The sequence below is a fragment of the Gambusia affinis genome, linkage group LG20, assembly GCF_019740435.1.
Source record: "Gambusia affinis linkage group LG20, SWU_Gaff_1.0, whole genome shotgun sequence".
NCBI classification, from domain to species: Eukaryota; Metazoa; Chordata; class Actinopteri; order Cyprinodontiformes; family Poeciliidae; genus Gambusia; species Gambusia affinis.
In genome coordinates, this window is record NC_057887.1 from 5,901,177 (window position 1) to 5,913,664 (window position 12,488).

The window sequence follows — 12,488 nt, forward strand, 5'->3', positions numbered from 1 at the left end:
GTTACAAATCAACGAGCTTGATGACAAAAGTCAGGTTCCACCGAGATTTGAACTCGGATCGCTGGATTCAGAGTCCAGAGTGCTAACCATTACACCATGGAACCATATGAGACCTACGTCAGAAAGATACCTTTATCAGCACACGCATAACTGTATTTCCGACATATTTCATCTTTTTAATTGTAACAGCTTAAACATTGACACCGTCAGACAGCCTCGGTTTCTATTAAACGGCTGTTATTGTCTGGTTAATATGTTTAACTCCCTGCTCAAATTTTTGTGTTACCTCATAAAAAGCTTTTATATTTTTAATTATAAATTAAAACGAGTGGCTCTTCCTTTGCAGAAGTGTTCATTTTGGCAACGCATCGGAATCATTGTTCTATGGTTCGATTGCGGTCCGACAACAACTGGGGATGGAAACACAGGGTGCGTTCCTTGGCAGTCAGCCGGCGAATGACCTGGGTAGTAACGCTGAATAAAGGGAGTGGAGGAAATTTTTGTCTTAGCAAAATGTTTTTGTTGTAGATGTACGGCGTGTATTTAATGGCCCTTCTGTCCTTTTATGTTTATAGCCAAGAGCTATTTCTCCATTCTCGGCACAACTTATTTCCAACGCAGGCCGATTGGGAGTGTCCTTTCCGAATCCAACAATCCAGCATATTAATTTAGGTGAGTAATTACAAAGTATTTTTCCACCAGTCAACCGGTTGAAGAAGGCCCGCCTCTTTCACGTGTGGATCTTTTAAAAGGCAAGCCTCATTCTGACCGGTACACCCAATTCCTTACCTGTTGACTAAATTGCACCCTTACATTGACTTTACTGATGATTTGAAAAAATACATTTATATTTGCTACCCAAACGTCTGTTATCTTCATATCAGCCACATATCATGTAGAAGTGGGCGCCCGCTTCCCCTCATCTATGCGATGGTTGAAATGCTGTTCAAACCACGCCTAGCCGGCGCACACAGCATAGCGGGTGACAAACGAGGCGGACCCAGTAAGTGTTCAAGGGAAGGAAAACAAAACAGAAGACCTGCGCATTTTATATGAATATAAATACATTTCGTAACATACACATAGCTATAACGTGCACGTAGCTTTTGAGTATTATTCTGGTATAACTAGCTAAGGAGTAATTTTGTTAGTTTCTAGCCTTTTTTCCCCCGGAATACCTCTGAGGTATTTTTAGCAAGGTAACTCTAAGGTTAGCAGCTAAAACTGACCGCAGCTACATCCGTTTTAGACGTGTTGCTGTTGTTGGCTCCAGCTACGCGTTGAAGCGTAGTGCTATCCAGAGGAAAACCACACATATCAGTTCTCACAGCATTGTTTTTTGGGGGGGTTTTCTTGCTAGCTTTGAACTCTGGTACGTGAGAGTTTTCAGCGTTAGCTAGCGGCTAACCCATGTGAGGCAGAAATGAAGTGGGGGGGATTTTGCAATCGGGGAAGTCTGATGTGACAGAAAAAGGGCGAAGATCAGATCATTGCCAGAGCAGATTAAGTCATGCCTGACGTGCCCGCGTGTGTTGCTCAAGAGACTCATGGACCTGGTATAACAGCGGATAGCAGGTTCGGTTAGCAGTTAGCAGCAGTAGTAGTGAGGAATTTCAGCTTGTTTACAAAATGCCTGGAATGGTGGCGTTCGGGAGGCGCTGGGGGATCGCCAGCGACGATCTCGTCTTCCCCGGCTCTTTTGAGCTGCTACTCCGTGTGCTCTGGTATGTTGATGCACCTGGTAAACATTTTCCGTGTCTCACACATAGTTTACAAGAGTTCTGATGTTCGATGCTGTTCCTCCTCAGGTGGATTGGCACCTTGATCTTGTTCACCTATCATAAGGGTCACTTTGATTGTAACGGAGGAGGGGTTCTGCATAACTACCTGGTTGGACTCTTGGTCGTGCTGGGGCTCATTATCCTGTCACTGTGGGCCATTGTCTATGTCAGCGCCCAAGGTAAGTAAACAAAAGAACACATTTGCTGGATGATAAATTGTCCCAGACGTTATTGCGATAAAAGATAGTATCGTTAATGCCGTTTATTGGAGACTGACAATGGAAGACATTTTAAATAGCCAAAGTAAACAAACAAAACAACAGAACAAAGATTTATCACTCAATAAGTAAAGTTTATTTGCATAGCACATTTCAGCAACAAGGCAGTTCAAAGTGCTTTGCGTCTTAAAAATACAAAGTCCTATAACCCACAGTCAACATTTGTAGTTAACAATTATAAAGTCCCTGTAAACAAAATTTCCTTCAGAAAAATGGCTGTTTGAGACAAAAGCACCAGAATCAAGACTTTTGACATTTAGTTTTTGGTAAAAAGAGAGAAAAGAGAGGCAAAACATAAATCACGCAGATGGAAATGATTGAGTTTGTCTTAATCTACAATGCGATTAATTGTCTTAGTCTGACAGACCTATTTAAGGTAGATGCTGTTGGTTCGTGTATTTCTCAGCTGCAAATGTTGGGGAGTCATTTGGTGCATCCAGATCTTCATTGCTATAATCTTGTCATTATGATTTTTGTCATTAAGCATCAACTTAAGGTTGTGCTGCAACGGTCATGTTGCGTAATCACGCGACGCAGGAAGGAAGCGGTGAACATTTTGTCCTTTTCTGTGATGAAACGATGGCAATCTTGAAGAGATTTTGTAATAATTTTAGTACCCACCTTGCACTGCAGCTAATGAAACATCCACCAGTCAACGCTGTTGTAATCATGTGTCATGAATGCCTTGTTCAAGATGTCTGTTGTGGATATTAGTAATACCTGTGGATTATTCCCTCAGGGACTATCACCAACCCTGGTTCACGGCGCTCCATACCGGCTCTGGTGTACCTGCGAGCGTTGCTCTACATCCCAGAGTTCGTGTGGGCCTGCCTGGGAGCCGTCTGGGTGTCCGACGACAGCCGAGGCTGCGCACCAGCCACTGTGGGTGCGGTCATCACTGCTGTTATTACCAGGTGGGAGCCTTTACATGTCGTTTATGTTTTCTTTTCATATACTAGTCAGAGACTTGGCATTGGATGGAATGAGATGTGACAATGTACTTTGTGGTCACACTTCATATTTGAAATTTTAATACCATTTCCAGCCTGTCCCCATCAGAGACGTACGTTAAATCAACAATTTTTTGGTTCGCTCTCTTCCCCCCACCAGCTGGGTCATCCTGCTGTTCACGGGGCTGGGTGTGGTTTTCGTCTTCGATCCGATGGGCAGCCCCCGCATTCAGCCGGGCCCCACCGAGCCGCTGGGGGTGCGGGACATGGAGAGCAGCGGGGGCACCCAGTTCCTGTCCACGGCTCGCTCTCTGGCCACCAAGGTGTGGGAGTGCCGACTGCGGCTGCTGTGCTGCTGCCTGCCGCAGGACGAGAGCCACCGGGCGGCTTTCTCCAGCATCTCGCAGCTCCTCAGCAACTTCTTCTCTGTAAGAGACAAGTTTCAGTCAGCGTATATATAACATATATATCATCTGGATTGTAGTGTGAGATTTTGTCTTGTGTGGAATGATGATGCAGGACACAGACCTGGTGCCCAGTGACATAGCAGCTGGTTTGGCTCTGCTGCACCAGGAGCAGGATAAGATGGAGCGCAGCAGAGACCCAGAGGACATCGTTACCCACAGCCCCTCCTCCCCTATCGTGAGTAACACGGTTACAGTAAAACTCAGACTAGATACCAATAGGGCTGAAACGATTAATCACATCAATAATGATTAATTGATTATTGAAATAACTGTCAACTAATGTAGTAGTAGATCAATTGGATTAATTGTGATGAATCTATTATTGAAAGTACCGTCAACTGATTTAGTGATCGATTATTCAGATTAATTGGGATGAATTGCTTATCGAAAATTGTTTACTAATTTTGCAATCAATTAATTGGATTAACCGATTATTCAAGTAATCAGCAATTAGTTAAGTCATTGATTAATCGTGATTAATTGATTATTGAAACGATTGTCAACCAATTTAATAACAGATTAATTGGGATTAATCAATTACTGATAGAAACCTCAATTAATTTAGTTTATGATTAATTGTGATTAACCAAGTATTAAAAGAATAGTAAACTTAATTTAGTAATTGATTAATCAGATTAATCGTGATTAATCGATTATCAAAATAATCATCAACATATTTAGTAATCGATTAATCGTTAAGTGGAGTGTACAGACACAGGTCACTTGGTGGACCTTCAGAAGAACCGATAGACTAATCTGTTTTTAAATTGATGGCCATAAATGCGGTTCACTGTGCGTGCTTTTTAAAGTTGGCCACCTCTTCCTGTCCTCAGGACCAGGATCTGCAGACGGAGCTGGAGAAAGCGGCTCACTGCATGCAGTTCGCGGCGGCGGCTTACGGCTGGCCTTTGTACGTCTACTCCAACCCCTTCACTGCGCCCTGCAAGCTCAGCGGAGACTGGTGAGGCGCTCTTTGAATATCAGGGCCGGTGTCGGGTCGGCTCCGCCATCAATCCGACTCAAATTCTAACGTGCGTCTGCACGCTGCAGCTGCCGAACCCGCGCCGCGGAGTACGACATTGTAGGAGGGGACAACCTCGGCTGCCACTTCTCCTCCATCCTCCAAACCACTGGACTGCAGTACAGAGACTTTATATACGTCAGCTTCCACAACCAGGTTACAGTTCTGTTTATTTCCAGGGCGTTCACTCCTGATCAGTCGCGTTTAAGTTCTGAACGAACCCGATGTGCTCCACAGATCTACGAGATCCCGTTTTTTGTGGCGTTGGATCACAAGAGGGAAGCGGTGCTCGTAGCGGTCAGAGGAACACTGTCGCTAAAGGTGAGTTAAATCGGACATCGTGAAAGATTTTCCTACTCATAGCAGTTTTTTTTTTTTTCTTTTTACAGTTTGACAAATTACGTTATTTATTTTAGCGCGGCGTTTTATGATAGACCAAGGATCTGTAACCTGCTTGTTTTTGTTTCTTCTCTACCACCTTTAGAAATCTGTATAGGATTTGAAACAAAGACCAACAAATCCTTAAAGAGTGACGTTTCTTGAAAAAAAACCCTAAATGGTAAAACTTGGTCCAAAAAAAATTGTTGTTTTTTTTTTACAATGTTTATGAATTTAAATAAAATAATAATTTTAACAGCAAGAAATGTATATATATTTTTCTCTTTTTAAACATTTTGCTAATGCCAATAGATCAGCCTCTAAACGGCGTCCACTGTGGCTCTTAATGACTTTGGCTAAAATAAAAAAAAATTAAATTCAGCAATGCTTTAAAGTTGTGTCATCATTAAAAAAAATGTCAGTTTTATTGGGGTTGTTTCTTATATGATTGTGATCTTATATGATTGTGTGCAATCTTATTTATTAAGTAATTATTTTTTGTCAAGTTGCACACTTGGTGTTTTTTTTCTTAGCGTAATTTTATATAAACTTTGGGGGGAAAAAAGTCATACGAAACCGAAAAACAGAACGAATGAAAAAGGAAAACGAAGGCACAATTTTCTATTTATTTTCTAAAGAAAAGGGTAGAAAATGTGGCCTGCATTCATATGCAGACCCCTTTAGTTCGGTGCCCTTAAATAATAATACTATATTGCCTATTATCCCCTTTCTCAGCCTCATAAGTAATGTTTTGTACACAGAGACTTCATAATGCTTATTATAGTTTTAATTATGTGCAGTTTGTATTTCCAGTTTATTTATTTCAGGTATTTAAAATGTCTTCCAGTTCCTGCGTTAAGCGTTCTTGAGAAATGAAACTTTGTTCACCTTTGTGACGGCGCACTTGCACTGTCATTATATTACTTGGAAAATATTCTCCAAACTTCAACTTCAATGTTATCGTTTATCGCGATAAACTGAGACAATTTACCGTCCGACAAAACCCGTCACTGTGACAGGCCGAGTCGGTTGTTTACATTCATCTATGCTGTGTTGGCGAGGAAAGAGGTCAAATATGCCCTCCTCGGTTTCAGAATCACTTCCTTGTTTTTCTGAAATACGGAACATCTCTCTCTCTCTCTCTCTCTGAAATATTAACACTTGCTACAAAGAAGAAAAAAGACAAAAACGGGAAGTGAGACTCGTTTGTGGCCTGACGTGTATCTGTGCGTCCCTTCGATTAGATTGCGTTTACGTGAAAGGTGTTTTGTGGCGATGCGGAAGGTTAAATCTTGTTTTGACTTTGGTCGTCCACAAAAAAAGATTAAACACTGAAAGAAAATTAAAAAAATAAATAAATAAAAAGCTTTTATGTTTCATGTTTGTTTTTCCCTGCAGGATGTTCTGACAGACCTGTCTGCTGAATGTGAGAACCTGCCAGTCGAAGGCGTGTCTGGCACTTGCTACGCTCACAAGGTGAGGCACATTCCAGCTGAACCTTTAGCCGTTAGCATAATCACGACAAGTCTTTTCTAAAAACAAGTAAATAACCAAATAATAATGATGAACAAGTAAACACATCTGCTGCAGGGCATGTGCCAGGCGGCGGGCTACATCTACAAGAAGCTCGTCAACGACGGCATCCTGAACCAGGCCTTCTCCGTCGCCCCGGTAACGAGTGAAAACAAAAAGCATGATTTTCTGTCTTAGCTTTCCAAATATGTTTAGTGGAGTGTATCTGGGACAGTTTATCTTCCAAAAGCCCTGGAAACAAAAAATAAATAAAAAATACGAGGAGACTTTGAGTCTGCATCTGAATACTGGTCGTCATGGCAACCTTTTTGCAGCATAATGATCGTAAATGGCTGAATCAACTCAAGGGGGTACAAAATGAATCAGATTTTTTTCCACAGGCTTCTCAGTAAAAACTTAAATAGCTATATATTTTTAACGTGAACCAAAAACAGTCCATATGTTCCTATTCTTATAGCTTGGCAGCTATAAGAATAGGTCCTCTCACTTACTTAACAAAAGTGTTTTTTCCACAATTTCATCGCGCACACATATTTCCCCCCATTTTCCTAATGAATTTTCTGAGACTGATACTTGCAATGAAAGATGAATTTTTATTAACCCATCGAGCCAATACAATTGTGAGTGTCTGTTCGTCAAACCGGATAGATTTGTGTAAACGGTGTGTTTGTGTGTCACTGTAACGGTAGGAGTATAAACTGGTGGTCACCGGTCACAGTCTGGGGGCCGGCACAGCTGCCCTGCTGGCCATCCTGCTGCGCACTTCCTTCCCCACCCTGCAGTGTTACTCGTTCTCGCCACCAGGGGGCCTCCTGAGGTAAAGCAGGACTTCGCAGGACTCAGTCTCCCCCTTTAGTCTTCACTTTCGTTGACTTTTGGGGGAGAAAAAATATTGATTTTTGCTGACATAGATGTTCTTACTTACATGTGTTTTATTTTCTGTTTGCAGTAAAGCCTTAGCTGAATACTCCAAGGACTTTGTGGTGTCTGTGGTGTTAGGGAAGGATCTGGTTCCTAGGTAAGAAATTACTATCGTCAGGGTTCGTACAGGTGCTTGAAATCTTTGACGATGCTTGAATTTCATTTCATTTAGGTGTTTTCTGTATAAAGTCCTGGAAAGAGCTTGATATTCAAAGCGTACAGTTTTATTATAAAGTAGTAAAATAACGCACACATTTTTTTTTTCCCTCAGTCTGAAGTTCAATGAGGCCAAACTTTTCTAGAGTTAGGTTAGTTAGAGTTAATAAAATTATTTCTACTCACTAAATGCCGGAAAACTTATCAAGAACTTGTAACTTTCTTTACAGACTGTGTTTAAGGATTTAATCTGAGCAGGAAGGTAATTTACCTTAACATGATTTGTTTGCATTGTTCCAACATTATGAATATTTATTATTCCTAATGGCTCATAGATATGATTGATCTGTGTAGGCCACATTTACACTTACACTTTAACCAAAGTTATTGAAATTGGGGGAGTTTTGTTTAAATTAGTGTTTCGGTCAGTCATGCCTGTGAAAGAGAAAATTTCCAAAAAATAACATTTTGCTCTATTTCCCTTGTCCCTACAGAATACTAGCTGATACAGTTTCTGATAATATCAGTTATCAGAAACTGTAATAAATGATATACGAGAGTGAATTGAAACTGCCTTTTTTGTTCATTTGTATTTTCTTTTTAATCTCCAAAGTGTGAAAAAGTTTGAAAGCGTACTTTGAAAATGCTCCTGAAGTGCTCTTGAACTTTCCTGTGGGAAACGTGTACCAACCTTGTATTGTCTGCTGTCGCGTTCTGCTGGACTTCATGTCGGAATCAGTAGCTGTTCCTGTTTCGCAGACTGAGCATCCCCAACATGGAGGACCTGAAGCGACGGATACTGAAAATAGTCGCAAACTGCAATAAGCCCAAAGTGAGTCTAGACTCGGAGCGTTGCAGTCGCACGTTTCTGTGCCCCGAATCCAGTCTGGCCGTGTCTGAAGCCGCTGTCTGTGTGTTACAGTACCGCATCCTGCTGCAGGGGTGTTGGTACGAGCTGTTCGGAGGGGACCCGGACGATTTCCCCACCGAGATGGACAGCAGGAGGGAGGAGCAGCTCAGCCAGCCGCTGCTGGGGGAGGAGTCGCTTTTGATCCGCCACTCGTCGTCCTATCAGAGCCTGGCGTCAGACGACTCCCCCGCTCACACAGCTGCGCACTTGCCGCTCTTCCCGCCGGGGCGCATACTGTACATCACAGAGGACGGGCCGTCGCGGAGGTCAGTCTCTGCACGCTGTGACTAACGACTATTTTAGTTATTGATTAATCGTTTACTCAGACGATTAATCGGGTAAAAAGAAGTGGCTGTATTCTGCAGATTTTTCTTTTAAGCTTTTTATGCAAAATTAAAAACACCTTACAGTAAGTGCAAAGAAACAATTCAATTCCTTTATTAGGTAAAAAAATAACCGTTTTAACAGTGAAAACTTGATCATTTGTACCAAAAGATTCATCTGCAGCTATGAAAATACTTTTGACATCAAATTATTCAAAGCTCTGCTTGACTCATCAATATAGTGTAGTAGTAGTTCTTAAGAATTAGGCAGCAAAATATGCTTGACAGCAACTTTTCTTTTTTAGTGACTTGAACCAGGTGAAGCTTTAACTATGCTACCTGATGAGTTGTGGATATAAACTATTTACAGAAAAAGTTTTTTTTTTCAATCTTAAATGCAGATTTTATAATTTTTTTGTACAGTTTTGGCTTAATTACTGCTCTGATAATTTTATTCTTTTAGCAAAACGCCTTTTTAAAAATAATCCATATACGTAAATTTACGTTTCATTGAATACTAAATTAGTTGACCATTGTTTCAGGAATCGATTTAATCGCGATTAATCAGATAAATCATTTCATCCCTATTATGCATTATGGTATTTAGCAGCACTCTGTGTCAATCTGCCAGATAAGGTCACAAGAAAAGACGCAGAGGTTTGTGGTGTTGATGAGACTGAATGTAAAAAAGAAAAGAAAAAGCCCAGTGGGTATGAATACTTATTATTTTTGATATGTGATATAATACCTGCTAAACACTCAACTCATGGCTCCAAAATTTTAAATTCATCTTAAACTACAGTAGTTCTATTGTTTATATTTTGATACGCTCACATATCAGGACGTACTGTACACATCAGCTGATGCCTCAAATGACATCATTTCCTTCTCAGCTGACACCTTTGTTCCATCTTTCCTCTTGATGGAATCTGTGCCAGCTAATTTAATTTGAACTGCTTTCGGTGCTTGAACTTAAGATAACACAAGCTAATGTGGTTGAAATGCACCGTGTCCTTCATTTAGGAAGCATAACTTGACTTGTCAATAACCTCTGGCGTTGCCTCCCAATTCTGGTTAGTGAATGAGTTCAAAATGTAACCACCCCCTCCGGATGTGCAAATATGTACAGTTTTTCGACCAGTTACTGATTAGGATGTACTTCATTTTGGTCTAACTCATAAAACTTTCCCACAAAATAAATGAAAGTTGTTTTTTTTTAATGAAACAACCAAATGTGATAATGGTGGGAATGCTTCAACAAGGCACAGCATGGTTATATCACAGGGAAAATTTTAATTCTGTATAGTTTGACAATTCCTTTTTTTTTTTTTTTTTTTTTAGATAGAACATTGTTTATATTCCTCCAAAACTTTAATCTCTTTTTGACTTTTTAATAAAACAATTTATTTAAATAGTCAGAATGACAGGGCTGCTTCGGGCTACATCAGGGTGCCTTGCGCCGTAAAAGAGTTGCAAAATCCTTTATCTCAAATTAAGACCTTAAAATGTCTTAAATTTAAAAAACAACAACAACAAAAAACGTTAATCAAATATCTTAAATTTTGCCTTGGCAGAACTACTTCATTTTCTCGCAAGAATTTCTGTCAGGCAAATGTTTGAGACACCTCCTTTGCGTTCTGAAGCTAACGGTAAATAGCTGCTAATATTCCTTTCCAAGCTAGTTCGCTTTTTTTTCGTCTATCATGGGTAAGTGCAAATTTATCGCCACGACGTGGCTGGACGACGTTTGTACATTTCCGTGAAGATAAAGGGCTTACATTCCACTCATAGTTGTCTCAAATAGTCTTACATTTTAATTGGTAAAACCCACAGAAACCCCGTATATTGAATGCTACGCTTTGTCCAAATGTTTGCTTATCAAAGCCCCAGTTTGTCTTTTGCTTCTTTGTTGTCTCCAGAGGAGCTTCCAGCCTCGGATGATTAGAGATGCTGACAGTCATATGAACACTTCTTGTTCCTGCGTCACAGCACAACTTTAAAAAAAAAAAAAGCTCCACCATTTACACCAACTTGTTCATATTCTGTTTTCGTTTCCACAGATCCTGCTTCTCCCAGGTTCGGTACCGTGCCGACTGGTCGAGCGAAGCAGCGTTCCGGAGCATCTTGATCAGCCCTAGGATGCTGGTGGATCACATGCCCGACGCCGTGCTCCGAGCCCTGAACAGCCTGTGCAGCGACGGTCCCTTCTCCCTCTGCCCGTCAACGCTAAGCAACAACCCGCACATTTCTATGTGAGGTGCACTAAAATAAATAAGTAAATAACAATAAAAAAGGGGGGTTGGGGAGTCGGTCTCCCTCTTCACGTCCGCGCTCCAAGGCGACTTTTACTCGCGTGTTTACATCTGATCCAGGTTCCCACTACTTCCGAACCTGCGATCCACAGCTACTACTTAATATCGTTTGGTCAAGTTCCTGTTTCACTGAGGTTCTAAATTGCTCAATCATTGGATTTTGATTTTGATGGGAGATTTGAATCTGTGGAGCTTTGCCTGATTTGTAAAAAAAATTAAAAACCATAGAAGCAGAGAGTCATGCACTTTTTAAAATTATTTAATGCAAGAATTGTTTTTATGTTTGTTTGTTTTTTTTTTGCTTTATTTGAAGTTGCCCCATGAGCGACTATATATCATATTTGAATGTTATGTATACAATGTGACAGTGTGGAGCATTTGAGCTGTAATGTTAGTGTTTTTGGTTTTTGTGATGTTTGAACGGCTAAAATGAAGATTGACTTGTTGCCAAGGGTGACTTTGGAGCTTTCTGATTGGATGGTGCGGTGAAAAAAAATGAGGGTATTCATATTGTTGTGTTTGTGAACTGTAGATAGGAATGTCCTGTGATTTTATTTGATTTTTTTATGTTTTGAAACATCAGGGTGAACAGTGCCTATGCATTATATGGGAAAAAAATGAAACCCAAAAACACTAAGTAAAGTTTAGAACTGCAGTTGGGTTAAACTCGAACATGACTGAAAGTAAAAAGTCGAAAGAATGTGCTTTTCTTTGTGGAATTTACCTGCTTGCTATGGATGTTGCCATTCTTTTTCAAGAAAAATTTTCATACCCTCTGAGGAATGCATTTGAAAGCTGGAAGCAAATAAAAGCATTTGTGAAGTACACACAGTTCGCTTGTGTCATGTCTCAGTATTCACAGTCCTTGAAGTCTTGGAAGAAGAAAAATTGTATAGAGGCTCCACAGTGCTGTTGAATGCAAATATACCCTATACTTTTTCAGATTTCAATTTTTTTTAATTTATTTTAAAAAAAGATTAAAGTATAACTTAACGTGTCACAATATTTTTTTTTTAAAAAAAAAGCTCATGATGTTTAAATACTCTTGCAGCTCACTGAAATTATTTAGGAAGGCTAATCTCGACGGTTTTCCAGGATAACAAAATAACCCACCCTGCTCACTTCATCACGTGACGTCATGACAGAGTTCAGTCACCAGCATATATGTTCAACTGTTGCTGGGAAATCCCTATTTCAAAACAGGGCAGTCCTCGAAAGTTATGCAGTTAAAAATACACCCACTCTCGTGTTAATATAGGCTATATTTAAGCTAGGACATTACCTGAAATATACAGCATAGTTGTACTGGAACTTAAATTTTATGTAAAAATCAGCAGACTATATTCCAAAGACGATCGAGATACAGCTGATATTTTTGAAAATATCTTGAACCTCTTGATCCCACGGCTGTGATTTTTTTCACGTACTTTTCTCCCCGCCTTCCAAACGTCACTTCAG

General features: G+C 40.3%; 1 protein-coding gene and 1 non-coding gene across 2 annotated transcripts; one reads left to right on the forward strand and one right to left on the reverse strand.

The window, feature by feature from the left end:
* Nucleotides 1–32: 32 nt before the first annotated feature.
* On the reverse strand, nucleotides 33–104 carry trnaq-cug. The gene has a single exon. It is a non-coding gene; the product is annotated as a tRNA-Gln (tRNA).
* A 639-nt stretch (nucleotides 105–743) lies between these two features.
* On the forward strand, nucleotides 744–11,857 carry daglb (diacylglycerol lipase, beta). Its single transcript, XM_044102415.1, has 15 exons — nucleotides 744–1,724; nucleotides 1,809–1,960; nucleotides 2,799–2,973; nucleotides 3,170–3,437; nucleotides 3,529–3,651; nucleotides 4,310–4,437; nucleotides 4,527–4,653; nucleotides 4,735–4,818; nucleotides 6,274–6,351; nucleotides 6,466–6,546; nucleotides 7,098–7,225; nucleotides 7,358–7,426; nucleotides 8,245–8,317; nucleotides 8,408–8,661; nucleotides 10,779–11,857. The coding sequence occupies exons 1-15, from the start codon at nucleotides 1,630–1,632 to the stop codon at nucleotides 10,972–10,974; spliced, it is 2,031 nt and encodes a 676-aa protein (XP_043958350.1). The 5' UTR covers nucleotides 744–1,629; the 3' UTR covers nucleotides 10,975–11,857.
* The last annotated feature ends 631 nt before the right edge of the window (nucleotides 11,858–12,488 follow it).

Coding starts and splice junctions, on each gene's coding strand:
- daglb (XM_044102415.1), top strand. CDS start 1,630: ATGCCTGGAATGGTGGCGTTCGGGAGGCGCTGGGGGATCGCCAGCGAC. Junction 6,352..6,465: donor GCACTTGCTACGCTCACAAG/GTGAGGCACATT, acceptor CATCTGCTGCAG/GGCATGTGCCAGGCGGCGGG. Junction 8,662..10,778: donor GAGGACGGGCCGTCGCGGAG/GTCAGTCTCTGC, acceptor TCGTTTCCACAG/ATCCTGCTTCTCCCAGGTTC.